Source organism: Xiphophorus hellerii, chromosome 24, assembly GCF_003331165.1.
Source record: "Xiphophorus hellerii strain 12219 chromosome 24, Xiphophorus_hellerii-4.1, whole genome shotgun sequence".
NCBI lineage: Eukaryota > Metazoa > Chordata > Actinopteri > Cyprinodontiformes > Poeciliidae > Xiphophorus > Xiphophorus hellerii.
This window is the reverse complement of record NC_045695.1, coordinates 8,875,217-8,901,380: the sequence shown is the minus strand read 5'-3', so window position 1 is coordinate 8,901,380 and position 26,164 is coordinate 8,875,217. Positions and strand designations below refer to the sequence as shown.

General features: G+C 43.4%; 1 protein-coding gene and 1 long non-coding RNA gene across 5 annotated transcripts in view; one reads left to right on the top strand and one right to left on the bottom strand.

Moving 5' to 3' along the window:
- The window catches only part of LOC116715807 (histone demethylase UTY-like), a 22,307-nt gene extending 5,018 nt beyond the window's left edge, over window positions 1-17,289 (top strand). Inside the window, exons 3-29 of one of the 4 annotated variants that reach the window (XM_032556467.1) lie at window positions 47-155; window positions 539-588; window positions 1,061-1,119; window positions 1,567-1,687; window positions 1,783-1,837; window positions 2,373-2,407; window positions 3,611-3,704; window positions 3,801-3,927; window positions 4,035-4,133; window positions 4,245-4,464; window positions 6,336-6,473; window positions 8,787-8,918; window positions 9,005-9,076; window positions 9,571-9,672; window positions 9,770-10,099; window positions 10,183-11,066; window positions 11,990-12,119; window positions 12,206-12,311; window positions 12,384-12,589; window positions 12,673-12,734; window positions 12,813-12,887; window positions 13,176-13,439; window positions 13,520-13,707; window positions 14,666-14,807; window positions 14,900-15,026; window positions 15,387-15,557; window positions 16,068-17,289. In XM_032556467.1, the coding sequence (XP_032412358.1) occupies window positions 47-155; window positions 539-588; window positions 1,061-1,119; window positions 1,567-1,687; window positions 1,783-1,837; window positions 2,373-2,407; window positions 3,611-3,704; window positions 3,801-3,927; window positions 4,035-4,133; window positions 4,245-4,464; window positions 6,336-6,473; window positions 8,787-8,918; window positions 9,005-9,076; window positions 9,571-9,672; window positions 9,770-10,099; window positions 10,183-11,066; window positions 11,990-12,119; window positions 12,206-12,311; window positions 12,384-12,589; window positions 12,673-12,734; window positions 12,813-12,887; window positions 13,176-13,439; window positions 13,520-13,707; window positions 14,666-14,807; window positions 14,900-15,026; window positions 15,387-15,557; window positions 16,068-16,097 (4,128 nt within the window). In that variant the 3' untranslated portion in view covers window positions 16,098-17,289. Of the gene's footprint in view, window positions 1-46; window positions 156-538; window positions 589-1,060; window positions 1,120-1,566; window positions 1,688-1,782; window positions 1,838-2,201; window positions 2,245-2,372; window positions 2,408-2,434; window positions 2,847-3,610; window positions 3,705-3,800; window positions 3,928-4,034; window positions 4,134-4,244; window positions 4,465-6,335; window positions 6,474-8,786; window positions 8,919-9,004; window positions 9,077-9,570; window positions 9,673-9,769; window positions 10,100-10,182; window positions 11,067-11,989; window positions 12,120-12,205; window positions 12,312-12,383; window positions 12,590-12,672; window positions 12,735-12,812; window positions 12,888-13,175; window positions 13,440-13,519; window positions 13,708-14,665; window positions 14,808-14,899; window positions 15,027-15,386; window positions 15,558-16,067 lie in introns of those variants that run through there. The other 3 variants (XM_032556468.1, XM_032556470.1, XM_032556469.1) reach the window with 3 other exon arrangements.
- On the bottom strand, window positions 16,976-26,164 carry LOC116715811 (uncharacterized). The gene is made up of 2 exons (XR_004338259.1): window positions 25,856-26,164; window positions 16,976-18,611 (listed from the first exon to the last, which is right to left on the bottom strand). It is a non-coding gene; the product is annotated as an uncharacterized LOC116715811 (long non-coding RNA).

Sequence of the window (26,164 nt, the reverse complement as noted above, 5' to 3'; positions counted from 1 at the left end):
ATTACAACAGGAAGGTTTAACGTGTGTTTATTCCTGGTGTTCCCAGGCTGTCCGCTGCTACGACTCGCTCATCCTGAAAGCCGAGGGGAAAGTGGAGCCTGAGGTCTTCTGCCAGCTTGGCCACTTCAACCTCCTCTTGGAGGATTATCCAAAAGGTGAGCCTTCCTTTCAGTGACTAGAAATATCCTTTTATTCTCACTAACTCAGTTCAAATAGTGAAACTTTTGTATTGTATGAATGGATTACATACTGGCTAATACATCTTTAACTTCTATTTTGAGAAAATGTGATGATTGACTTTCTGCTAATAAATACACATAAAGCAAACAAAAATGGGGTTTTAACCCAAATGTTTTGCTATATCAGTTGGCCACAAAAAGTCGTTGGGGAAGAATCTAGCATTGTTTTAGTCTTTATAAGCATTTTAATTGAAAGTTGAGTGGAAGGAAAAAATGCAGGGTCTAGCAAATAGGCCTTTTTTTCATTATTAATATTTTTGTGTTTTCAAATTTCTCACACATTTCTCTGTTCATTCCAGCATTATCAGCATACCAGAGGTACTACAGTTTACAATCAGACTACTGGAAGGTAAGGCTTTGTGTTTTTATTTTTTTTTTTTGTTTGTTTTTTTTTTTTTTTTAAAACACTTATTTTCACACACACGCATCCAAGCCGCCTCACCGCCCACGCTTGCGCTCGCTCCTTCACAGGAAACCTTTCTGGTCTCATTTGGGTTAGATGTCAGCGTGAGATGCGGTTTCAGGTTTCATGTCAGTCATTCTGAGCACCTGGCTGTGAACTTCTGCGGTTTACTAAATGCTAGTAATGAATTAACCTCTTTATTTTGTTTTTGTTTGCTGTAGCAAGTAGTAAATGTTAGCAGGTAACCTCAAAGTGGAACAGTTTTGGTGTTTAGCTACAAATGACAAAGCCTTGTCATCTGTAGTTTTCCACACCATTTTTAACCTCGTTTCTTTTTCTTTTAATTTTTTTATTTGAGTAGAAATGAAGTGGTAAAGTCGTGTGTTTTAATTTCAAATCATCTCTCCCTCTTATCTAGAATGCTGCGTTTCTGTATGGCCTGGGAATGGTCTACTTCCACTATAACGCCTTTCAGTGGTGAGTCCGATCTGTTTGTCGCATTTCTGCAACAGCCTTCCTGGTCGGATAAACGCAGCAAAATTTACTATTAATAAATATAGAATTTTGCATTAAGGGCATTAAATCTGTTTCAAATAAACAGTTTCCTCTTTGAGCAAGTACAAAAATTGATCTCGTGTCAGATGTTTCTTGCATGCTTTCTTCCCCCTCATAAATACTTTAGCATCATAATAATTCAAACTGAACACTTCAAGAAACTTGACTGGGAGTAGTTTAAATTACTAAATGTTTTTGGGAGAAAGTTGTATTAGCATGGTCAGAATTTACGCCCGCATCGGAGGCCGTTGTCGAGGAAACGCGCTTGGCATTCAGGTCGAGACGGCGCTCCTTCGGGATGCGCTGCAGCGTTTTGTTCCCCGATCTGTCGCTCTCTACCTCCTCATGTCGTCTTGGTTCCTCCTGCAGGGCGATCAAAGCATTCCAGGAGGTGCTGTACATCGATCCAGGATTCTCCCGGGCCAAGGAGATCCACCTCCGCCTGGGCCTCATGTTCAAAGTCAACACAGACTACGAGTCGAGCCTAAAGGTACGCAGAAACCAGGACGGTCTGCGTGTGTTTAATTAAAATTTGACTAATTTCTACCATTTGGTTCTGTTTTTTGTTTTTGTTTTTTTTTGCAGCATTTTCAGCTGGCTTTGATTGACTCCAACCCCTGCACTTTGTCCAAAGCTGAAAGTAAGCCACCAAGATTTTTATTTACATATATTCTGTGTAAGGTGTTGTAGTTTTTAAGTCAAACCATGATTTAAAATGCAGCTCCACCTTGGCACCTGTTACCTTGACAACGGCAGCATCCCTTTTCTCCCAGATTTTTTTTTTTTTTACCCCGTTCCTGTTTGCCTCGGCGTGTCCTCCCCTCCTCATCCTCTTCTCACACACACGCACGCGCAGACAGAAAATATCAAGGGCAGCCCCGATCTCTCCCCACATCCCCCTCCACCTTCCCCCACTTTCTCTCCTCAACTCCCTCTCTCCCCTCCATCTGCCGAAAGTCACTCAGGCAGCTTAGATCAGACACTGCAGCGCTCCAGACAAAGAGAGGTGCCGCCAGGATCACGGCTACCTATCCGCTCCCCTCGCAGGTTCTCCCGACGCCGCTGCACTACTTTCCAAAGACTTTAGAAGATAAATGAGGATTACTAGCTGATAGGGGGAGGAATGTTCAATTAACTTCTGCCTAACCCGTTTCTTCTTCTTCTTCCTTTTACAGTCCAGTTCCACATTGCTCATCTGTATGAGATCCAGGTAAGTTTTTGGTTTTATTTTCATCTGTTTGCTGAACTTGTGCATCCGTTGTCCTTGCTCTCAAGGGTACAGGAATGTGTGTGTGGTTTTTTTTATTATTACCTTTTTGATTTGTGTGAAAAGCATCCTTCCTATTAGTAATAGAAATGTATATGTGAGCACCTCAATGCTGGGGAAAGCCCTGTTTTTCTTGCATCATAAACCAGGCGCTGATGGATGGGGAGATTGGGTGGGTAGGAGGGTTTTTGCGCGCGGGAGGGGAGTACAAGATTAGCCGATCATCGGGGGTTGCCACGGAAACAGCAAAGTCTGTCTTGCCTTCTTCGGTATGCTGGTGGCGTCTCTGTCTCTTTATGTGGGTTGCAGCGGAGAGGTACAGTAGCGCTGAGCTGGGAGCAGCAGCACGCTGCAGATAATGTGGTCAGATTCAGCCGCGCGTGTGAGTGTAACACACACACACCTCGGGTTTCTGTCCCGCTTCATGAATGTTTACCTGCAAACGTGACTAAATATGAACAAAGCACAAAGGCTGTCGCTTTAAGAACGGGGAATTTTGGTACATTTGTAGCCCATCAATGCGCTGACTTCAGTCTGAGTTCAATCCTTGTGAATGGATTTGGCTTGACAATCCTCTCTGATGTTGCTGGTGCACTTTTTTCCCTCCCTCTCAACTTTCTCTGAATATGCTCATTGGACAACCATTTTTTAAAAACTCTCCTTTTGTCCAACCAGAATATTTATGACTATTACAAATGCACTAAAAATGCTTCTTTTGACAACTGGAGTTATTCCTGTTTCTTGCTCACTTTTTCCTTCCATTCAACCTTCTCTAAATATGCTCTGTGAACAGTCAACTTTTTTAGCAACTTAGTTTTGTTGCGTGCCTTCCCTATGTCCAATCATCAGTCTTATGCGGTCATTACTCGAGCATATATAAATTAAAATAGCTTCTTTTAACCCCTGCAATTATCTCTGTTGCTGGTGTACTTTTTCCTTCCATTCAACTTTTTTTGCAATAACCTTTGTGGTTGACCGTCTTTGTATCCAATTATGATCTAATATGACCATTATATACATTTACACATTAAGAATGCTTCTTTTAACCACATCTTGCACATTTTTCTAATATGTTCTTAATTCTAAAAGGTCGAATAAGACAAATGAAAACTTTCTAATCCGCTTATTCTTAACTGAATATTGCAGAAGAGATTCGGGGCTTCCAAGGAGGCGTACGAGACCCTCCTGCAGACCGAGGACCTCCCTGCTCAGGTGAAGGCCACCACCCTGCAGCAGTTGGGTAAGCTTCTTTGCCATTTAGTCGTGGTACAAATTGTTTTTGATTTAAAGCGCATCTCTGACGGAGTCTATTTTTGTCTTTTTGGCTTCTTCTCAGGCTGGATGCACCACACAGTGGAACAGCTGGGGGACAAAGCCAGCAGGGACAGCTATGCCATCCAGTGTCTGCAGAAATCCGTGGAAGCTGACCCCAACTCCGGACAGTCTTGGTACTTCCTTGGCAGGTACGCTGCATCAAACGGGATGTTTACCATTTGATGAAATCATTCTTAAATTATATTTCAGCTGTTGACAAGTTCCCTAATGACTTTTCGTTCTCTTGCACCTGCAGGTGCTACGCTAGCATTGGCAAAGTCCAGGATGCCTTCGTCTCTTATCGGCAATCCATAGATAAATCGGAGGCTAGCGCGGATACTTGGTGCTCTATAGGGTAAATGTGTGTTTCTGTGTACAGTAGCAACGTGTATCAGGGTAGTTTTTGTTTTTATTCTTAAATTTAAACTGTTTCTTTTCCTCTCTTTGCGACACGCGCCCCTCTCAGGGTGTTGTACCAGCAGCAGAACCAGCCAATGGACGCCCTGCAGGCCTACATTTGCGCCGTGCAGCTGGACCACAGCCACGCCGCTGCCTGGATGGACCTGGGCACTCTGTACGAATCCTGCAACCAGCCGCATGACGCCATCAAGTGCTACATCAACGCCACGCGCAGCAAAGGCTGCACCAACACCGCCGCGCTAACCCACCGCATCAAATGTCTCCAGGTGGGTGAAAAGAGCAATTAAAGGCAGGGAGGCCCCTCCCTCCCCTAAAATATCTTTGGAAGACGGCTTAAGCTGGATTTTTGTGGAACAATGCAATCCGCCGGCTGCTGATTACTTCTTTGAGAGGCTCTGAGTGCAGTAGGATTCAGGCCAATGCATGCTACTGAAAGAAACAAACCTCATTTTGCCCGGGAGTGAAAGCTTTGGGATCTTTCAGTGTCTTCTGTACTACCATTTCTTCTCCTTTTTAAAAAATTTTCTTGTAGGGAAAAACTTAAATATTCTATATAGTATTCCCAGGGAATTGGGTTTAAGATACTGTGGGATTCAGAGATTCTCTTTGTGCATGACATTCCTACAAACTAAATTCAAGTAAGAACCCTCTGTCCTTTGCTGCCTTCAAATGCTTCCCCACAAAACCCCTGTAAATTGTTCCTACCTACCGATTTTATTTCAAAACTCTGAAATAGTTGTTCTAGGGTTGGACGATGTTTAAAAACACATTTCGATTCCCAATAAAACCATAAAATGTAGATTTAATCGACATAATTTTTTGAAAGGTAGGCAATAGATTTTTTTCTACAGAACAAAAGGAAAGCATTTAATAAACTTTTATCAAAACCTAAGGTGACGAATTATGTGATGATTTACATAACTGTGTAAAACAAAGAGGAGCGGTGAGGAGATCTAACAAACCAGCACCCTATAGTGGGATTTAAAAATTCCCTCCCCCAAGCTCAACCTGTCTTTTTTCTCACCACAGTACTGCTTGTAACAAAAATTTTAAATTGAAAAACTCTTTTGAACCATTTATAGACCACTGGCTTGTTTTCAGACTAGAAAAGTAATTTCAAATCAGTTCTCCAAGTGTGAATGAAACACAAATTCAACTGGCGATTGTAGCCGCTGTTGTACATACTAAATCATTTAGCTCAGACACAGGGAAAAAAACGGTTGCAGCTGAGGCTAATTAGATGGATTTCACAAACATGCGCACTTTTCATATTGATGTGGTACACGACTGCTAAAAACTGCTGTGGTATTTTGTTTTCTGAGGAACTTTATGCTCACAAACAGTTGTGGTCCTAGCTATGGCATTTACTCAGATGTTTTCTCTCCTTAAATTCAAATTGACATAGAAATCTGAGGGAAGTATGGTTTTATAATAGAGACTGATTTATTCTGACCCATTAAAAACAATAATTTTTCCTCCAGAGGTTCCCATGTTTCCTGCATATGATTTTTTTCCCCCTCATTTATTGACCAATTAACCCAATGGAGACGCAAATTGTCTTTTATGTTTCATTTATTGAAACCAATGGACAGAGTTACATTTACATGGGTTTTATTTTGGATTTGAAGGCAGATTCAAAAGAAAAAAAGACCAGATTCTAGCACAGTTCTGATAAAGACCCTGACAGCTGGGGTACATAAAGTAGCAGACAGAAAGTTTCCCTCATTTACCATCGGTTGAGGTTCTGACAGTCCCTATATCCCATATATTCATCCTTATTTTTGTCCAAAGAATGTCATTTTTCTTTGAATGTGCATGAAGGAACGTCACATTTCCACCACGTTTGCTAGCGTAATATCATGTCGCATTAAGACAAGCAGCTCGGCTTGTTTTAATTGATCTGTGACTGTTGCTCTGTGTCATATAAGCACTTTCTTGTGTGGTTAATTCATGATGATGATCCATGCAGCCAGAAATCGTTAAAAAGACCTCTACCTATTGCCATTGCTCTGATCATTCCTTGTTTTTGAGGTCATCACAACTTTGTCCTTTTTTTAAAAAAAATTTTTTTTAATTCATTTATTTATTTTTTTATTTTATTTTTTTTTGTTTTTCACGTCGTTTTCCATTCCCCTAGGCTCAGTTGAGTAACCCCCAGCTCAGTAGCCTACAGGGTAAAAGTAAAATGCTCCCTCTTATTGAGGAGGCATGGAGCCTACCAATCCCAGCTGAGCTAACCTCCAGGCAGGGAGGCCTGAGCAGTGCACCGCAGCAGGTGAGAGACCAGATAGAGCAACTCGCACCTTCCACCCCTCCCCTCTACCTCCCACCCACCCTTCCTCCATCTGCCCAGACACAGAACACACCTCGCAGGTCAGCACAGGCGCCGCCGTGCATATGGATGGGTAACACCTGAGCTCAACGACGCCTACGTCACTAAATTTCTCATTAGAGCGCACGCTTCAAAAGAAGCGAAACATTCAGCACAGTGATTTCAGTTTGGAACGACGAGGTTTCCAGCCAAGTGTTACCCAACCCTGCATTTCCCCCTCTCTCCCCCTCCATCTCTTTTCTGCAGCAGTCACTCGCCTTCACCCATCACGCTCAATTCCAGCAGAATGAAAACTTAACAAAGGCCTTTTAATTCTTTCCTGTTCTCTTTCTCCTCCTTTTTTAAAATGATTTTTAATTTTGGCTTTTGAGCATGCTCCGACGTGATCGATGAGGCCGTGCTGCTGTAGAGGCCTTCCCGTTGACTCTGTCATCATTCTCCTCTTCCTCTTTCAAGTAGCTGACCTTAGAAGCAACTGCAGCCGCTCATAGAGTTCTAGCAACGCCCTCCCCCTTACTGTTTCAGTGTTTGGTATACAATCAGTAGATATCAGTAGTTCTGTTTGTGCGTGATCACTGTTGTTTTCTTTAGGTTGTATGAGGCCCGAATGAAGTTGTTCCACTCTTTGAGCTTTTTCATATTTGTCCCATTAGAGCCACTTATTTATTGAAGTGGAATCAAACAACGTGGTGCAGAGTTATAAAGTGGAAAGAAAATGCTACGCGTTTTTCACAGTTTCACCAGGAAGCCAAAAAAAAAAATGTCAAGATGGGCAAGGAGAACATTTTTTAGATGAGTTCAAAGTAGGCATGGTTTGATCACCTCGAGTAAAAATATGCTTTAACTATTACCAGAAATATTTTAATTGAAAATGATTGAAATGCTCCAAAAAAGAAAAACAAGCAAAAAAGATTATTTCATTGCTGCTGCTCAAATAATGTTTGTGAAATGTATTTCTGGAGAACACAGCTGAGCATTTAGTCACTTTTTTATATTTATATGTATAATTATGTAGATACGAGAACCTGCTGAATTTTGTTATAGCAATTTTTATAAAATGTGGTTATCGAGAATTTTATTGCTGCTATCAGTTCTGCTCCTCCTGGAGGGACACTGAAAGCTAAAGTTAGCTAGCTAGCTAGTTAGTCCATCTTAGCTAGCAGGTAAGCCTACTTCTACTAACTGTTAGCATGCCAACTTTGCTTTTTCTTTTTTTTTAATATGACCTTAATGAAGGATGTGGATGTTGTCCTTTAGTTTCTGAACTATAAATTTCCAAGTAGCTAACTGTTTTGCAGTTAATAGCTACAACCAAGAACTGGGTTTGCTAGTTAGCTTGTGGCTAGAAAACTTTTATACAAAACAACTGTTATTTTGTTTTATTATGGGACGTTATTTACTGTTCCCACAAAGCCTTGAAGCTCTTTTCAAGAACAGAAAAAGTACCGAGAAGTAAAAAAAACAAACATGTATTTTCCATCTACTTTATAATTATCTGATACTTTGCGTTTGTCTTGCATTAAAGTCCCAGTGAAACACATTGTGGTTGTAATGTGGTCAGAAGGTGAAAAAAGTTCAAGGGGTGTGGATACTTTTGCAAGGCAAAAAATACTGTAGCTCTGCTTTTTCAGTAGCTGTGACTGTGGGAATGACTTTAAAATGTTTATATAGATTTCAGTGGAGCTGATGTGGCTTATTCCTGATGCTTACTTTAATTTATTTAAACCCAAATTTAACAACAAAACATGAAGCTTTAAACAATTGCAGACATTTATAGAAAAAATACAAACAATGACCTGTCAGCAGCCACATTTGACTCTTTTGATTAACTATCTAATTTATGAGATGCATCTTCTCAGTCACAGCAGCTTGTTCCTTGCTGTAAATGAAACTTGTAAATTTAACTCCAGTGACCTAATGGTGTGGAAAAAAGCAGTAGTGCTGAATTTCCAGCCAGGATTTATTTATTTATTTATTTTATTTTTATTTTTCTATTTTTTGCTTTAAGCTCAAACTCAAAATCACGGCATTGTTTCTCCCCTTCTCTCTTCTTTTCCTTGTTTTCCCCCCAAACCATCTTATTGCCGCTTTGCGTCTCGATAACAATCACCCATAATTGGGTTTCCACTCTCCCTCCATCTTATTTTTCTACTTTGCTTCGACTTTTTTTTTTCTTTCTTCGTCTCCCTCCTTTGCCTCCTCACATTTGTTTTGCTTCACTTTTGCCTGTGCCCCCTTCCATCCCCTTCTCTCCAGGCTTGTAAGCCCAATCACAGTGCAGAGGGAGGGGGCTCGGGTCAGTCTCTACCCCCTCATGCGGGCGCGCTGGGCCAAGCGGAGGACCAGTCGTGCCCGGCCAAGAGGAGAAGAGCCGGCAGTCCTGCCAAGGTAAACATACGACAGCTTTGTGTTCTCCATCCACTGGAAGCATTTGTTGAGTTGGACTCATTGTAAAAAAAATGTCCCCACCTCAGAATGACTCATGGCCCAGTAATCCACCACAACAGCCATCACCGAGCTGGTACCTCTCCCCACAGAAATTACAGGTTGGTGATCATTTTCTACGACCCGGAATGACTCTGATTTTCAAACATATGAAGAAAAAGAAAACCTTGTATATAATTAGGAAAACATTCTGAGATTTTCTTGGAGTTGCATGACTGTATGAACCCAAAATATTTTCTGTTTGTTTAGATAGAAATTGACAAAAATATATCGTAAACTGTTGAATCAGAAGTCAAAATCTGCATTTTAATTTTTTGAATTGGAGAACGTACAGATATTATAAGTACTTCTAAGGGAAATGTCTAGTGTTCAAATACCTAGAATGTTTTCAAAACTGAAATAGAAAATGCCGGGGTTCCTTTGGGATTCTGATTTTGACTGAGGTTTCTAGTTTTGATGCATTCAGTGAGTGTGGGAAAGACCATTTCCACTTCTGGACGATTGAATTGTTCTGATGTAAAGTTGATGTGAAATCCGATGGATCTTCTGAGGAACGGATCGTTTAAGCTCAGGCTTCCTGCTGCTTGTTTTGTAGATGCTGGAACAGCTGCGCGGTAACCGAGGCAACCTGAAGCCCCATGAGCTACAGGCGTTGGAGCAGCTGGAGGCTCAGCTTGCAGTAATGCAGCAGCACCAGGTAAACGGTCAAACCGCATATTTGGGGGAAAAAAAAACGTCATCCCCGTATCTCTGTTTCCAGTTTCACTAAATATCTAAAGTTTTTCCTTTCACAGATGAGGCAGAATGCATCGGGAGCTCCGATTCGTCCCTCCCTTCCTAACGGCCCCACCGCTAACACTCTCCCCTCTCCTAACCCCGGCCTCCACCCCACGCGGCCCCACCTGGGCCCACCCCGCCATTTCTGCCCGCCTCAGCCACAGCCGATGGCCAACGGGCCAGTCGGGCGCTTGGACGCCACGAGCGACGGTCGCAACGGCAGCGCTAATAATCAGCCGGGACCCAACGGAGACGTGCCTTACCCGCCAGCCGCCGCAGCACCGCTACCTCACACCTGCACAAGCACGACGCCACAGGACGCGGCGCCGCACCTAAATTCCTCTCAGGTTGGACTTACTGTCCACCAAAAGCTCTTTAAAAAAATGAACCGCTTGGCATGAAAATGTAACGCTTTCTGTTTCTCTTTCAGGGGCTTCAGAAGGAGTGTGTTAAACATGCGACAGGCTCAAGCAGTGAGGGGAACCCCTCTCACCCCCAGATCCCCAACTCCACTAGTCACCCCAACAATCAGGTTGGACATTCCAGTAACGCCCCGTCGCCACGGCAGCCGACTCACAACCACCTCCCCTCCCCACCGTCGCTCCCTCACTCCTCTACCTCAGGCGGTGCCGCGTCCATTACCAAAGACGGCGACGCTGCTGGCGCCGCGTCCCACGGCAACGGGGGCTCAGACGGCTCGGCGCAAACGTCACTCCCGCCTGCCGAGAGCGAGAAGGCGCAGGCGGACGGACTGGCCAATCACGTCCGCTCTGAAGAGGGAGACAAGGTGGCGGATGGTGGCGAGAAGCAAAGCCTTAGCGCAGACAATCCCAGGCTGTCCGCCACCCTGGCGGTGGAAAAGGGTCCCGAGGAGAGCGAGGCGCCGTCAGAGGGCACGACATCCACAGCGACGGGGCTGGAGCCCCAGAAGAAGGTGAACAACATCCACCCTGCCGCTCTGCCCTCTGCCCCCCAGCCGCAGGGCAGCTCAGCCGCCTCCTCCCCCATTTCCGCCATGTCTACCGCCACGCCGTCTCCCAAATCCTCTGAACACATCCAAACAGGGGGCCAGAGCCCCCCCACAACCACTACCGCCACGTCCACCGCCGCTACGTCCACAACCACGCCTGCCGTCAACGGCAACAGCAAAGGAGGCATCTCCGAGGACTCTCAAAGCCCCCTTAAGGCCGAGCCTCCCTCCATCACAGGTCTCATAGCAACGCCGCCACACGGACACAACTCGTCCTCATCCTCGTCTTCGTCTTCTTCTATTTCCATCTATCCCAGCTCCACAGACGTGCTGAAAGCCTGCAGGTGAGAACTCAACTATTGGTGTAAACTTGCTTATTGTTTGCAAAAAGCACAGATGAAACGTGTAATTCAATATTTTATTTGTTATTTTTTGCAAAACCATTTTGAGATGTTCATTCAAGTAAGCATAATAATTGGATGAATTACCAATACGGAATTTGTCTTTGTATATGTATTATGGATGCTATTTCAAGAAGCTACTTGAAAATGCTAAAATTGTTGGGGGGTTCCGGTTTTGTGCAGCAGTTTTTCTACTTTTTTTTCTTCTTTTTTTAAGACTACATTATGGTAAAAATATTTAAGAAATTATGCAACTTCCACTGCAACCTTTTTGAAAAAGTGCTGCTAACTCAGTAATTTTAGACTGAAACAATCGCTCTTATCTTGATTGCTGATGATCTGCAGCAGCCTGGAAAAGATGCTAACTCCTTTCTAAAAGTGGCTAAACATTCATCACATCATCATGAGCTCGATATCTTTGCTCCACCAGTATAAGGCGTTTGATATTGTCACTGAAAACAAGCTAGAGATCTTATCTCAACATGACAAGTTATGAAACTGTCGCCTCATAAAAAAAAAAATCTGTTCATTTTTGGTTTTAAAAACTGAAAGTTTAGAAAGCCAGAGTAGATAGCTGCTCTGATTGGATGAAACTGATAGTTGAGCAGCTGGTTTGTTTGGAGCATGTCTCCCCCTGGTGGACTCACAGTGGAAGTACAATGTCCACAGGGAATCGGTTATGCAACGGCTCCCAGATGAAGGCCACTGGGTTGTCTTGTTGCCGTGCAAACATTGCTCAGTTCAATAGATTCCCTCTAACTGGATCCTTGGAAGACCAAAAAAAAGTTAAAACTTTCTTATGAGTAAGAATAATTAGATTTTTAAAGCGTGATTCATCCTCTTTTTTTTTTTCTGTGCGTTTTCAGAAACCTGGGAAAGAACGGCCTTTCCAACAGCAGCATCCTCCTCGATAAGTGCCCCCCGCCCCGACTGCCGCCCCCGCCGTCGCCGGCCCTGCCCAAAGACAAGCTCAACCCTCCCACTCCTAGCATCTACGTAAGCAGCTTCTTCTGGATCAAAAAGCGGATTTTTTTTTTTCTTTGTGTGAAATTCTTAATTTTTTATTTTAATTTTTTATCCAGCTGGAGAACAAAAGGGATGCTTTTTTCCCGCCGCTGCACCAGTTCTGCACAAACCCCTCCAACCCGGTTACCGTCATCAGAGGCCTGGCTGGAGCTCTCAAACTGGGTAGGAACCGCTTTCCTGCTCCCTATTTATTTTCTTCCCATTTTTGCTCACTTCCATTCCGTTTGCGTCCAGATCTCGGCTTGTTCTCCACCAAGACGCTGGTGGAGGCCAACCCGGAGCACCCGGTAGAGGTCTGGACTCAGCTGCTGCAGCCCGCCGACGAGAACTGGGACCCGAGCGGCACCAAGAAGATGTGGCGCTGCGAGAGCACCCGCGCTCACACCACCATCGCCAAATACGCGCAGTATCAGGCCGCCTCCTTCCAGGAGTCCCTCAGGGTTGGTCCTGCTTTGAAATCAGACTTCTTAGTCAAAGAGTTGAGCAAGATTTGTAAGATTCTGTTCTAATGGGTTGATTTCAGGAGGAGAATGAAAAGAAGGCACTAAAGGAACCTTTGGACACAGAGCCATCATCTGCAGAGAGGTATTTAAAAACAACTGCATCAAGAAAGAAATGTTTAGTACGCTAAAATGCTAAATGTGTGTGTTTTTGTTTTTTAAGTGCAACACGAAAAAGAAGAGGGCCCTTAAAACACATCAAATTCGGAACCAACATTGACGTCTCTGACGAAAGGAAGTGAGTGTGGAGTCTATTTCTATTCTACAAAGGAGTATTAAGTCCATTGACGGGTAGAAGAGAAATATCCTAGAAAAAAGTTTTAAAAATCAAAAATTTCCTGGAAAAAAAGTTTTAAAAAACAATTGAAACAGGTTTTAACAGATTAAACTCAAAATGTCAGATTTTTGGGGGGGAGAAATGTACTGTTCTTCTTTTTACACCAGCCCTAACACGCTGTACTACGTTCTACTCCGATACCTGAAAACAAACAAGTTCTAAACTCTGCTCCGCTGCGCCCCCTGTCAGGTGGAAACAGCAGCTGCAGGAGCTCAGCAAGCTGCCGGCCTTCGCGCGAGTGGTGTCTGCCGGCAACCTGCTGAGCCACGTGGGCCACACCATCCTGGGCATGAACACGGTGCAGCTGTACATGAAGGTTCCCGGCAGCAGGATCCCGGGCCACCAAGAGCACAACGACTTCTGCGCCGTCAACATCAACATCGGGCCCGGCGACTGCGAGTGGTTCGCCGTGCCGGAGGCCTACTGGGGCGTGATGAGCAACTTCTGCGAGAAGTGAGACAAGTTTGTCGTCTTAATGCTTCGCTTTCGCGTGTTTGCGAGTGTGTAAGTCAAAGCTCTTCGCTTCCCTGTAGGAACAACATCAACTTCCTGATGGGATCGTGGTGGCCCAACCTGGAGGACCTGTACGAGTCGGACGTGCCGGTTTACCGCTTCATCCAGCGTCCGGGCGACTTGGTGTGGCTCAACACGGGGACCATCCACTGGGTGCAGGCCATCGGCTGGTGCAACAACATCGGCTGGAACGTCGGACCTCTCACCGGTATGTTTTATCCATATTTGTCAAAGAACACATTTTTTTTTTTGTTTAAATGAGTTTCTTATTTGTTTGAGTGTTTGAACAGAATTCAAGTTAATTCGCTTAAGTTTAAAAATGCTTGTTTTGTTTTCTATCACAAAAGGAAATTAAATGTTTCTTCTAAGTAGAGCTGAAACAATTAATTGTGATTAATCGGCTATTGAAATAATCGTCAACTAATTTAGTTGAAAAAAGCTCAACATACTCAGAGCAGTAAATATGAAAATATATGTTTTGCATTTAAAATAAAGCCGCCTTTGTTTGTAAATGTGTTTTAGCCAAAACTCCTTAAGTGGTTTACATTTAACTTCCCACGGTTCAGGTTTACTAACCAGGCGATAAAATGATTATTTCCTTATTCAAAAAGGAATTGAGTCATTTTTTTTGTTTGCTATTCATAATAAAGTAAACAAAAAAGGCTTACATGGTTAACTGAGAAATCTGTAGAATGTTCCATATTTTAAAATCCAATTAATCATCAGAATAATCAATTAATCAACTACAAAGATAACTGCTAATTGCAGCCCTGCTTCAAAGAGTCACCTTGGAGACTATTTGAAGGTAGCCGTCAGTCCTGCAACAAATAAGAAGAGGCCTCTGACTGAAGAATGTTGCTGTATGACAGACTTGTGGCCACATGAAGTGCTAACAGTTCAATATCCATTCCTGAGAGCCAATATTCCACTGTAACATGACCTGGATGATATCAGTTGTTAGCTAGCACTGCTAATCCACCTTATTTGCCTCTTTAAGGTCTCTGCCTGGACGTCGGGGAATGTGACCCTTGCTCGTTAATCGAGCTGTTAAATTCTCTCGTAGAATACATGAAATTTGTGTTTGTAATGTGGCCAAATGTGAAAATGTTCAGGAAGACCATCTAAGGTTCCCTCTTTTAACCCCCAATAAACTCTCCTTCTTTCAGCCCACCAGTACAAGCTGGCCGTGGAGCGTTACGAGTGGAACAAGCTCCAGAGCGTCAAGTCTGTGGTTCCCATGGTGCACCTCTCCTGGAACATGGCGCGGAACATCAAAGTGTCCGACCACAAGCTGTTTGAGATGATCAAGTGAGCTGCAGATCACCTTTTTGAGTGTTTCGCACATGTTTTTTTTTCTTCTTTCTCCACTGTGGCGCTAACACGGCGCGTTCTGGTCGCAGGTACTGCTTGCTGCGGACGTTGAAGCAGTGCCAGTGGGTGAAGGAGGCGTTGACGTCGGCCGGGAAGGAGACGGTGCTGAAGCCGAGGACGAGGGACGAGCCGGCGCACTACTGCATTATCTGCGAGGCGAGTATAAAGCTTAGATTTGGCTTTAAAATGTTGCATTACTATTTAAAAAAACAAAACATTTCCGTATAACTCATTCCGCACTTAATTATTGAATTGACTAATTTGGTTCAACTGAATTAAAAAACCCTTTTTTGTTTGTTTGTTTACGCCAATTAGCATCTCGGCTAATGGGTTTAATTAGAGCGAAATGCTTTTAGCAGTTTTTCCCAGACAAACGCCATTAAATCCTCGCTCTAATTGTTTATCATTATTCTCTCCCCAACGACACGCCGCACCGTCTGTCCGTCCGTCTAGAAAGAAACAACTTCACCTCGCTCTCTTCCGTTTAACGATAAACTTGGAAATGTGACGTTGCAGGTGGAGGTGTTCAACCTGCTGTTTGTGCGCCGCGAGCCCCTGTCCAAGAAGCAGTGCCTGGTCCACTGCCAGGACTGCGCCAGGAAGGGCAGCGCGGCGCTCGACGACTTCATGGTGCTGGAGCAGTACAGGATGGAGGACTTGATGCAGGTCTACGACCAGTTCACACTAGTAAGTGGAAGGAAGCCGGTTGTGACATTTCCTGAAAATGACACGAGCAATAAATGCTACATTTTGTCGTCGAGCAAAAACCCATCAAGTATGTTGATCAATGTTTCACCTACTGCTAACGAAAGGCAGGTGGGTTTTTAGTCTTGATTTAAAGGAACTCAGTGTTTCGGCTGTTGTGCAGTTTTTTTTTTGGAAAGTTCCAGATTTGTGGCACATAGAAGCTGAAATCTGCTTCTGCATCTCAGAAAATATTCATATTCATTGCTACAAATATTGTCATTATTATTTCTTGTTGTTTGATTGCCCCCCAACTTAATAAATGTACTTGAAATTGAAGGTTTGATTTAATTTTGTTAATAGGAAATAACCTAGTATGCAGTAAAACAACATTATTTTAAACCATCTTAATTATTTACTTGCGTTTCCCATTTTTAAGACATTAATTAATTAAAAAAAACTTTATTATTATTATTATATGCTAAAGTGTGATTGTTTCTGCTCTTCTTCCAGGCCCCTCCTCTTCATTCTTCTTCATCTTGACATTAGGCTCTTCCTGTCTTCTTTTTCTTCTTCTGCTCTGGAGCCATGAAGCCCTGCAGGACCCCTGTTCTCAGATCGGAAACAACGCCTCCACATACAGACCCGTTTCTGATATTCAGGAAAAGCTAAGGCCGTCTCCCCGCCCACCCCAACCCCACCTCACCTCCACCCCCTCCATCACTGTCGCTTGAGGCTGAGGCGGCTGAGTGTCTGTCTATGCAACCTGTTTGAAGCCAGAAGGGGGCGCCACCTGGCCTGATAACAGGACTTTAAACTTTTCTTTTCCTCCCTCTTCTCCCCTCTCTTCTAAAGACAGTGGTTTCATGTTTTACTGGAGGATTTAATCAAATACGGTCGGGAATGTGGAGACGAGGGATTTTTTGATTTTTTTTTTTAAAGCGTGGTTAAAATGTTTTTGTAGATACTTAACTGTCACAACTGGCAACACCCACCGTAAAGACTACTGACTCCCGCTGTCTCTCTCTCTGTCTCTATTTCCTTGTTTTTCTACTGGTAACAGGATGAAATGTTGGCTTTGATTTGTGGAACTCCTCTCCCTCCCTTCCCTCTTCTAAGGAGCACTAGCCTAACTGGTCTGTTATATTTTTTTTGTTTGATTTTTTTTTTTTTTTTTTAGATAGTCGTTTTAAGACTCTTTGGACAGCAAAATCTCCCAAAAAAATTTTTGTAATGTGAAGAGTTGAGGTAATTTTTTTTTTTGCTCTTTTCTTCTGTTTTGCAGTTTTTTACGTTTGTCTTGTTTTCCAAACTTTTTTTTTTTCTTAGTTAAAAAATAAACAAAAATAATAAAAAAAAAATGTACTAGCCAAGTCACAAAGAAAAATGGGTTGCACATAGACTTATGGAAGTTTAATTTGTGATTTTTTTTTTTTTATGTTTCTAATCTTGATGTAAATTTACACTATTTATAAATACATATTTATTGCTTGAAAATATTTGTCGATGGAATGCTGTTATTTTTTTTTTCCAGAATACCTGCCATTACATTTGAAGGAGTTTTGTCATTTTAACACAACTCCTCTTACATTTTCTATATATAAATATAAATAAATATATATATATAAATATAAATGAAGTTGCTTAGCAAGTATTGTACAGAAACAGACATTTAAAATTGTTTTATTGTTTGAAGAATGTTTTATGAGTCAATAAACACAAAATTGTCAATTTATTCATGCTTTTTTTTTATTTTTATGTATTCATCTGAAAGGTGACTTTAAAGTAGACGGAGGAAAGGCCTGAAACCCAGCAGACAATGTAGCTGTAGACGGACACACACAGGATCCTACACTGTATGCCAGGTCCAGAACTAGTCCCAAGTGAGGAGAAACCAGACATCTGCGGCAATCCTGGATTCTGGGACCGGATTGGTCGTCAGCAGAGACCCAGTAGCCAGATGTAGCTGCTGCCAGCCCCACAGGATCTACACTGACTACTGAGCAAACGCTGGGCACCCTCTGGCTCCTCCGCCGCCCTGATTGGGCGCCTCAGTCCAGGCGGGGGAGATTTTAATGAGCAGGGAAACGACCTCAAGCTGATGCAAGTCTGCCGAGTAGGGCGTGTGCCGCTCGTAACGATGCAAAAACAATTTCTGACAGTCTTTTTTTCTTACAGAAACACAATCGTAAAAGTTGTGAATACAGATTTTTTTTTTTCTTTCCTTTTTAAACACAACCAGACACCTATTTCCTATTTGCACCTTCACCTACATATGTCCTGCCAATTTCCTTCCTCAGCAACACACATGAAAAAGTTATTTACTGGTGTCGCTTTTTCCAAGTAAGAGTGATACAGATCTGATTTCACACTTCCTGCAACAACCCCGGATGAGGATGTTGTTCCTGACTTGTTAAAGCAACCTGACTGTATGCATCTGTAGCGCTATGCTTGCTGAATTTTGCAAAGCAACGACGCCAAATTTCCCAAGGCTTTTCTTTTTTTTTTTCGCCCAAGAAAACCGCCATTGGCTTTTTAGCATCAGTATGGAGGATTTGGTAAGTTTTTAACTAGTTTTAAAAAAGAAAACATTACACGTTTTAAGAATAAAATTCTTTGCAGTACGTCCTCATTCTTCCAATTTCATTTTTCAAAAATAGAGAACAAATCCATTAGTGTTTTTAATAAGGAGAAAATGGCTCTCTGCCCAGAGTGTCATAATCTGCACAAAAAAGTTATCATTTACACCTCAATGCATTTTGTTCTAATTTCAGCATGTTCAGTGAGTGGGGAGCAGCGCACCCTGGTGGTGGTCACTAAAAAAATTAAACTGCACCTCAGCTGGCTAATGATGCTTAAGTTGGTCTACACAGGGGAAAAAATGAACCTTTATAAAGACTTTTGACCCAGAAATACATGTTGAAAATGAGCTAACTTCCTCTTTATCTCCTTTGCTTTTCAGTGTTTAAAATGTTTTCTCCAACTCAAAATGGCCGTAAGTGGACGGATGCTGCAGAAGTTCTCCATCTCCTCTCCTGCAGAGTCAAATCTTCTGTCCTGAAAGAGAGAAAACCGACATTAAGGTTGGACTTTTTACTGTAAAGCACGTGCACACACACACACAAAGAAAATTAAAAAAAAAAAAAAAAAAGAGTATAAAACACTTTAAAATCAGCTGAACTTTGCTTGTACTTTCGCAGCTTTCTCTCGAGCGCTTTTGCCTTTCCGCCCACTGCCACTTTCATTCTGGTGGAAACTCACGGGAACAAAAAGCGAGTGTGGGCTGAGAACTGGTGATTCTAGGAAACGAGGTGGCAGTTTTTTAATGTGAACGTCAGTTAAAGAAGACGAGGGCTTCCTGTCGGCTGTCTGTAACAACAAAGGCAGGAAGCATGTCGTTTTTTTAGCTATACAGTGACAACATGTTATATGGGAGGGCAGGAAAGGGGCATCGGGCAGACTGGATGTAGTATTATTTAGAAAGTCGAGTGTTTTCCTTCCTTTTTTGCCTTCTTTCGCTATGTTGAGTTTGTTTAAGGTGCTTAATGGCTCTCGAGCCTCAATATATCTCCTCTCCTTATATATTCCACCTATGTGCTTTGAAATTTGGCAGCACTCCAGCCGAGTGGTATGTGAACTCCACTTGGCCTGGACCTCGAAACCAACCCCCCTTCGTCGTCAAATCCGAACCGCCTAACAATGTCTCCCTGTGTCGCAGTGGGGATAAAAAAAAAAAACGAGAGAACGAGCGGCAGAGTGATCAATGTCTCCATCCCGACCCCCTTTTTCCTTCCTCGCGCCTCCCTTCATCCCTCCTCTGCCTGCTCTGATGTTTCCGCCTTTTTGTGAGAGGCACACAGGTGGCCCTGACTGCTAATTTTAACCGGGGCCGATTGTCTGCCTGCGTTTCCCACAGCTATGTATAGACGGCCGCGGTGAACCAAGTAGGTCAGTGTGCGACGTGCACACATACAGTACGAATACAAACAAAAGCGCGACACGAGAAGGAGTCGGGGTTATGACCTCTAAAGACTGTCTTGACTTGCCCAGTCCGCCAGCCCATCACTGTTGTCAGGGATTTCCATCCCGATTGGCTGCTGCTGGTAGCCAATGAGAGAGCCAGATGTTACCCATTCATAAAACCCAGGGTCATTGAAGATAATGTGGTGTTAAGACACGTGCGGGGAGCAGGGCAAGGAGAGGAAGTGGCAGCTTTTTCGCTTGCGCAATGCAGTTTCACCACATGTCACGCATCGGATCGTGGAAATAAAATATAAAGCAAAGAGTGGAACATTACATAATAGCAATAGAAACAAACATTTAATCTATAAATGTTTGGTTGTTTTTTTTTTTTATCATAGCCTTCACAGTTTGCTGACTTGGTTATGCAGCAGATACCCTCAACAAGGAGATTAGACCACAAAGAGACGAAAGATTATTGCTTTCCAATCACATTCATGGAAAGTTCCATGGAAGGAAAAACTACTTGGAAAAGTATTTTGTCTGAAGAATGCTGTCAAAGCTGTCTGGGCTTCCATTATGTCAGACTGATGGCCTCTGTGCCATTCTGCACTGATTCATTTATTCATGCAAAAAATGCCCTAACTAAGAACTGAGTGCATAAACTGTGTATTTTTCACTAGACATCTCAGAAGCAGATCTGAATCAGAGTCATGAGCTTCACTAATGTTCATTTTGTTGAATCCAGGTTTTGTTGCGTCTATTTTGCCGCTTTTAGTCCAGAAATGTCCAAACCCGACGTTGGCCAACTGCACGTGCACCTCGCCGTGAAACGACAATCCCGTGTGTTTAATAAGGAAGGAATCTGCAGACAAATTTCGATGTTCCCCAAATTCCAGGGCTCAAATATAGAAATGTGCCACCGTGTCACAGTTCAGCCTTAACAATGGCATCCAGAAGAATGAACTGATATGAGGTGAATAGATCTCCACTCAGCCTTCTACTGATCAGTTAATCAATAACAGTTTGTGGTTACTTCAGGACCTTGAAGGGAAGTAATTAATCACAGCGCTTTCCGAGTATGTTGGAACGGGTCTGCGCCGTAAAGCCGGCGTGGCTTGATCAGATATGGCCAAAAAAAAAAAAAAAAAGCATGGCAAAAATTCAAAATAAAAACTGTTTTAGAAGCATGTGCAAAAAGCAAAAGAAAATGTTGATGCAGTCCATTTTGTTGCAGCTTAAGACAGTATCGTTTGCTGTCTGCACAGACAGAAATCGGATTATAAATTATGCAAAAACTTTGACGCATTATAGTACATAGAAGGTTATCTGGGAACTTTTGGGGGGAAGGGGATTTAAAATTTAAAACTCTACCAATCTGAATTTCTTAAAATTTCAAATTCATTTTAAGAACGGCCAGCAAGCCTCTCTTTTTCTTCCATCCGACGAGGAAATGTTGGTGCATGTGTTTGTGATGGGCTAGATGGCCAAGTTAACACACACACACACGCACACACACAAAAAGAGGTGCTACCCGTTGCCATGGTAGCAGCAAGTAATTAGCACAGAGAGAGAAGGACAGAGGAAGAGGGGGAGCACGTTTTCTTTCCCCTTCTTTTTTCTCTTTCTTGTAGGAGTGGGATGTTGGCCTGCTTTCAGGAGGAGGAGGAGGAGGAGGAGGAGGAGGAGGAGTTGGATGAATTAACGCCGCAGGTTTCAGGTGTTGCAGACAGTCACAGACGATCTGGATAGCGAAATTGGCACTTTTTCCCTGTTCCTCCTTCCCAAAAGCCTTCATCTCATGTTTACATAGAGAGGAGGTGGTGGGTGGGGAAGTGGATCTGGATTCAGCTGTTGTTCTAGATCATGCTGCTACAAACCCCCCCCCTCCCCAAACCCCACCATCTCCCTCCTCATCGTGTACAAACGGATGTGTCTGTCCATCTGTTGGTCATGTGATGCCTTCTTCTTTTTTTTTCTTTTTTTACAAAGATGATACAAAGATAGAGATGATACAGGTGATGATTCCCCCAAAAAACTGTCAATCCGAAAGTGCAAGGAGACTGTTAAAAGTCCAGGATTCATTTCCATCATCAGTCTGCTCCAAAAAACAAACAAAAAACACACACACACACAAACACTCTTATAAAACAATGCCTTTGTGCATTCGCTCCCTCTCCACTGAAAACACCCACGCGCTTTTGGGAGCAGAATTTGCCCCCCTGCTCATCAAGCGTCGAACGTCTCCCTCCGTCGCCGCGGCTAATGGCAGCCGGGAGCCCACGGGCGCCTATATTGCTAAGAACAATTATGCAGATGTGCGCTAAAACCACTTTGGTGCCATAATCCGACAATCAGTCCATTATTGTAATTGTCGTTACAGGCGAGTGGGCGATTATAGGCTTCGACTGAGACGCCGAAGAACAGGCGGAGCGGCGTTGTTGTTTTTTTTTTTCTTTCTTTCTTTTTTTTTTTAATGCAAATCTGACGGGGGCCCATTTAATGTGTCAGATGGAAAGTCGCTGCGTTTCAGAAGTTCTGCTGGGGCCGGGCAAGGGAATTCAATTAAACGAGAGACTCATGGCAACTCTGATCCGAAAAGCGCCTTAAATGGATTCCCACGGTAGTGGCAGCATTATGCTTTTCTTCGGCGGGGATGAGGAAACTGACCCAAGTGAGTTTATGACAGGATAGTATCTGTTCAATCCTGCAAAAGGTTAAAGACAACACTAAACATGCAATTAGTGCTAATATGGAGTAGAGCCGGGGTTTTTTTTTAAATGGCTTAATCAAAGTCTAGACCTAAATTAAATAGTTTATAGCAAGTTTTTTGGGGGTAGCCATCATTATTTTTTAAAATGTATTTCTTTAGAGTTAAACGCACGCCACACACATGCACCATATTTTGCTCGAAGCTCAGGAGGGTCAAAGGTCATTCCTTACTCCATCTTACTGGTTTGTGTACAGTGTGTACGACTGACCGCTCCGTCCACTGGCGAAGAGTCAGCTGAGAGCATCGGGGTGTCATGTGGCGACATGGGGCAACATGTCGGCAGGAAAAATAATAAAATAATAAAAATAAATAAATAAAAATGTGGTCACCTTAAAGAGGAAGGCGAGGAATGTGTCGCCTCCTCCTCCAGCTCCTCCTCCCCTTCAGTCATGGGTTCTCCACTGGGTAATCGCATACCAAAAACACAAGAATTTCTCCTCTCTCCAGGCTGGGACTGCCTCCCCCTCCACCACCACCCCTCTCTCTGTCTGCATGTTGTTAGCATAGCTTAACGGGGGCAAACCGGAAGCTGCACACCAGTGATAGTGTTGAGAGTAAAAGCATTCGGTTCAGTCAGACTGATTTTTTTTTTTTCTTCTGACAAATGGGTTTAGACGGCCGTTTGGCAAAATTACTTGTCTTTTTTTCTATTTCTTTCAAAGTTAAAAAGTGCGATGAAAAAAAATGTGAATGCAACATACTGTATGTAGGAGCTAACAACTGAGTGAGAAGCGCTCTTCAGTGTGGAGTTTGATACTGAAAGTTTAATATCTTCAGTGTCAATAAGGTGTAGAAGTGGTGTTGCTTCTGCTTCTTTCTTTCTTTCTTTCTTTCTTTCTTTCTTTCTTTCTTTCTTTCTTTCTGTCTTCCTTTCTTTTATTTTTGCTCCCTGGTGTTTTGTAGTCCAAAAAAAGAAACCTTTGCCGCCATCTTTTCAAAGCCTACATCTAATTAGATTGCAACACAAGCAGATAACAGGAAGGCTAAGCGACAGCGAAGTTGCTCTGTTTTATCCTTTTGGTCATTCTACTTCTGTCTGTTGTGGGACATGTTTTATGGGGAGCGTTTGTTTTGTGTGAAAAGTTTGGTGGAAGAAAAAAACCTGTGGTAAAACAAATGTGTTCTGTGACATTATCATCGTATATTTATCAGGAAGTGAGAAGAAAGTGAAGAGGATCTCAGAACGGTTGAAGGCTAACAGCTAGCCAGATGGCTCTTATGTCTTAGCTATGCAAAATGATTCAAGATTAAAAAAAATTGGTGCTACAATGTATAAGTGAAAATGAAATAACTCGTGATTTAATAGGCCATAGCAGAACATATTTGTATTTAAAATAATTTTTAGCAAATTATTATCACCTCTTCTAGTTTGCTGAATTTGGAGTTTTATGAGCTGCAATAAATACTCAATTAAAAGCACGTGCGCCACAAAACAAACATCCTCTCTTTGTTGGACGCGCACTGCGCTTTTATTTCGGAAGGCTTCAACCGGAAGGCTCGTTGAGACCGCGGGCCGCTTGACGGCGGTGGCAGCGCTTCTGAGAGCGGCTTTTCAGAGCGATTCCCAAAGTGCTCCTAATGTGAAAAATACAGAGAAAACGCCGGGCGCATTCCTGAGACAGGCATGCCAAACCGAGACAGACCGAGCACCCATGGTTGTGTGTGTGTGTGTGTGTGCGTGCGCGCGCGCATACACACACACACACACACACACACCACGCGAACGCACAAACCGTGCGTCTCTGCGGGGGTGGAGGTCTTGGAAAGACCACACACTTTGCGCATTGCCCCCGCCACACACGCACACACACACACGGAGACACAAAATCGCACTCTAACTAAAGTCACGAACTAACAAAGAAAGTGAACATAGAATTAAAAAAGCACCTTAAAGTCAACGGGTTTAGGTTAGAAAACTACTTTTAACGCGTTAAAAATAAGAGCACTCTTTTGGACTCGGGAGGGACTGAATGTGCTCCCTGGAGGTCCCCGCGTGGCCAAGGCAAAGCAGAGCCGAGCAGAAGAAGGGGAGCTTCAGCCTCAATGGATCCCCCCCCCCTCCCCTCCTCGCTTTCGAGCCCGGTGGTAAAATCGGAACCGCGAATCCCGACTGGTTCTCACGCTTTTCAGCCCGATCACACGCCAGCGTTGCGCAATCTGCACGGAGAGCAGGAGCGAAGAAGCGGCAAGGGGGAATAATAACAATAAAAAAAAGTGTGTTAGTTAAACTTCCCCACTTTTCTCGCCACCCCCCCCACCCCCCCACCCCAGCCCCAAAAAGGACAACAGCCGACCGAAGATGGAGAAAGTTCCTTCATTCAACCCTCCCCTGGAGATAAAGTGCCCCGTCTGGGAGAAGAAGCGGCTCCACTTACCGTGACTGCGTCTGCTTGGCCGCATGTCCCCACGAGAGTGCTGTGTATGTGCGTATCTGTGTGTGTCGTGCGTGTTGTGTGTGCGCGCGCACAGGACGCATGCCGACACCAGCGGTCGGAAGCGTAGCGCAACACGTCAACGCGTGTTGCTTCCATATTATGAGAGGGAGGGGGATTGTTAAAGCTGCTGCCGGATTTAGGGGTGCACAAACATGGGGTTCGGGGACCTATAGGGGACCCCTAAAAATACAAAAAAATGTTTGCTTTAAAAATCTATCTATCTATCTATCTATCTATCTATCTATCTATCTATCTATCTATCTATCTATCTATCTATCTATCTATCTATCTATCTATCTATCTATCTATCTATCTATCTATCTATCTATCTATCTATCTAATCTGCAAAGCTTTTTAAAATGTCTAAGTCACGCATTTGATTCTGCTGTGTCATGATAAAATCAACGACCCCCACTCCTCTCCACAATCACCCTTTTCTAAACTTTCTGCACGCCCCTGTGCAAAACAAAATAGTTCATTAAAGTTCAAAAGAGGTCTCCATTTACCCAGTGTTATTTATCAAATTTTGAGTCAAACTAGTTTTTAAAAAAAATTATGATAATAAAAGAAACAAAAACAAAAAAAGCTTTCAGTTGCTGCATACTCAGGTGGTTCATCCAGTATCTCATCATCAGCGGATTAGTGCAGAAATGTATGTTAAAGCTGAACCCCTCCACCCACCCCTTCGCCACAAACACACACACACACGCACACACATCAATATGTAGAGTGTTATTCAGGACGCATCTCTGCGTCCGAGGACATGCCGGGACGTCTTTGTGATTTTTTGGGGGATTTGTTTTGTTTTTCCCCCTCCACACCCTGAAACAAATGAATGAACCCAGCAGCAGCAGCAGCAGCAGCAGCAGCAGCGGCAGCAGCAACGCCGCTTCACTGCTGTTTTTAATTGAACAGATAACAACCCTGAATGGTTTTGTCTGCAGTGGAGAGGCAGCCTGGGAGATTTGTACTCCTGCTGCTGCTGCTGCTGCTGCTGCACTCCTCACACAAATGCCTCGCATCTTCTCTGCAGAGAGGCATGCAGACATCCACAAAAATAAAAATAAATAAAGAGAGAAACGAAAGATGGAACGTGCAACGCATGTACAAGGACAGAAACACAAAGTGCTTACCAATAAGCTTCATCCAGATTGGTAAACCCAGGGGTTCTCCCCCACCAACAGCTGCTGGGATCTGCCTCTTCATTTCAGGATTTGCATCTTTCTCTCTTTCTATCTTACCCCCCCTTCATCCTTTCTCTGCTCTCCCCTTGTTTCTACTCTGAATCCTTTAAGTCTGATCAATGGGCAGCCGGTGAAGCAAGCTCTGCTGCCTCCACCTCCCTCAGATTTGTGTGTTTGAGAGAGGAGGCTTCCAACCCACACAGCACTCTCCGGAGCTCTCAGCCTCCACAGTTGACCACTCCACACCCCCCTCCTTCA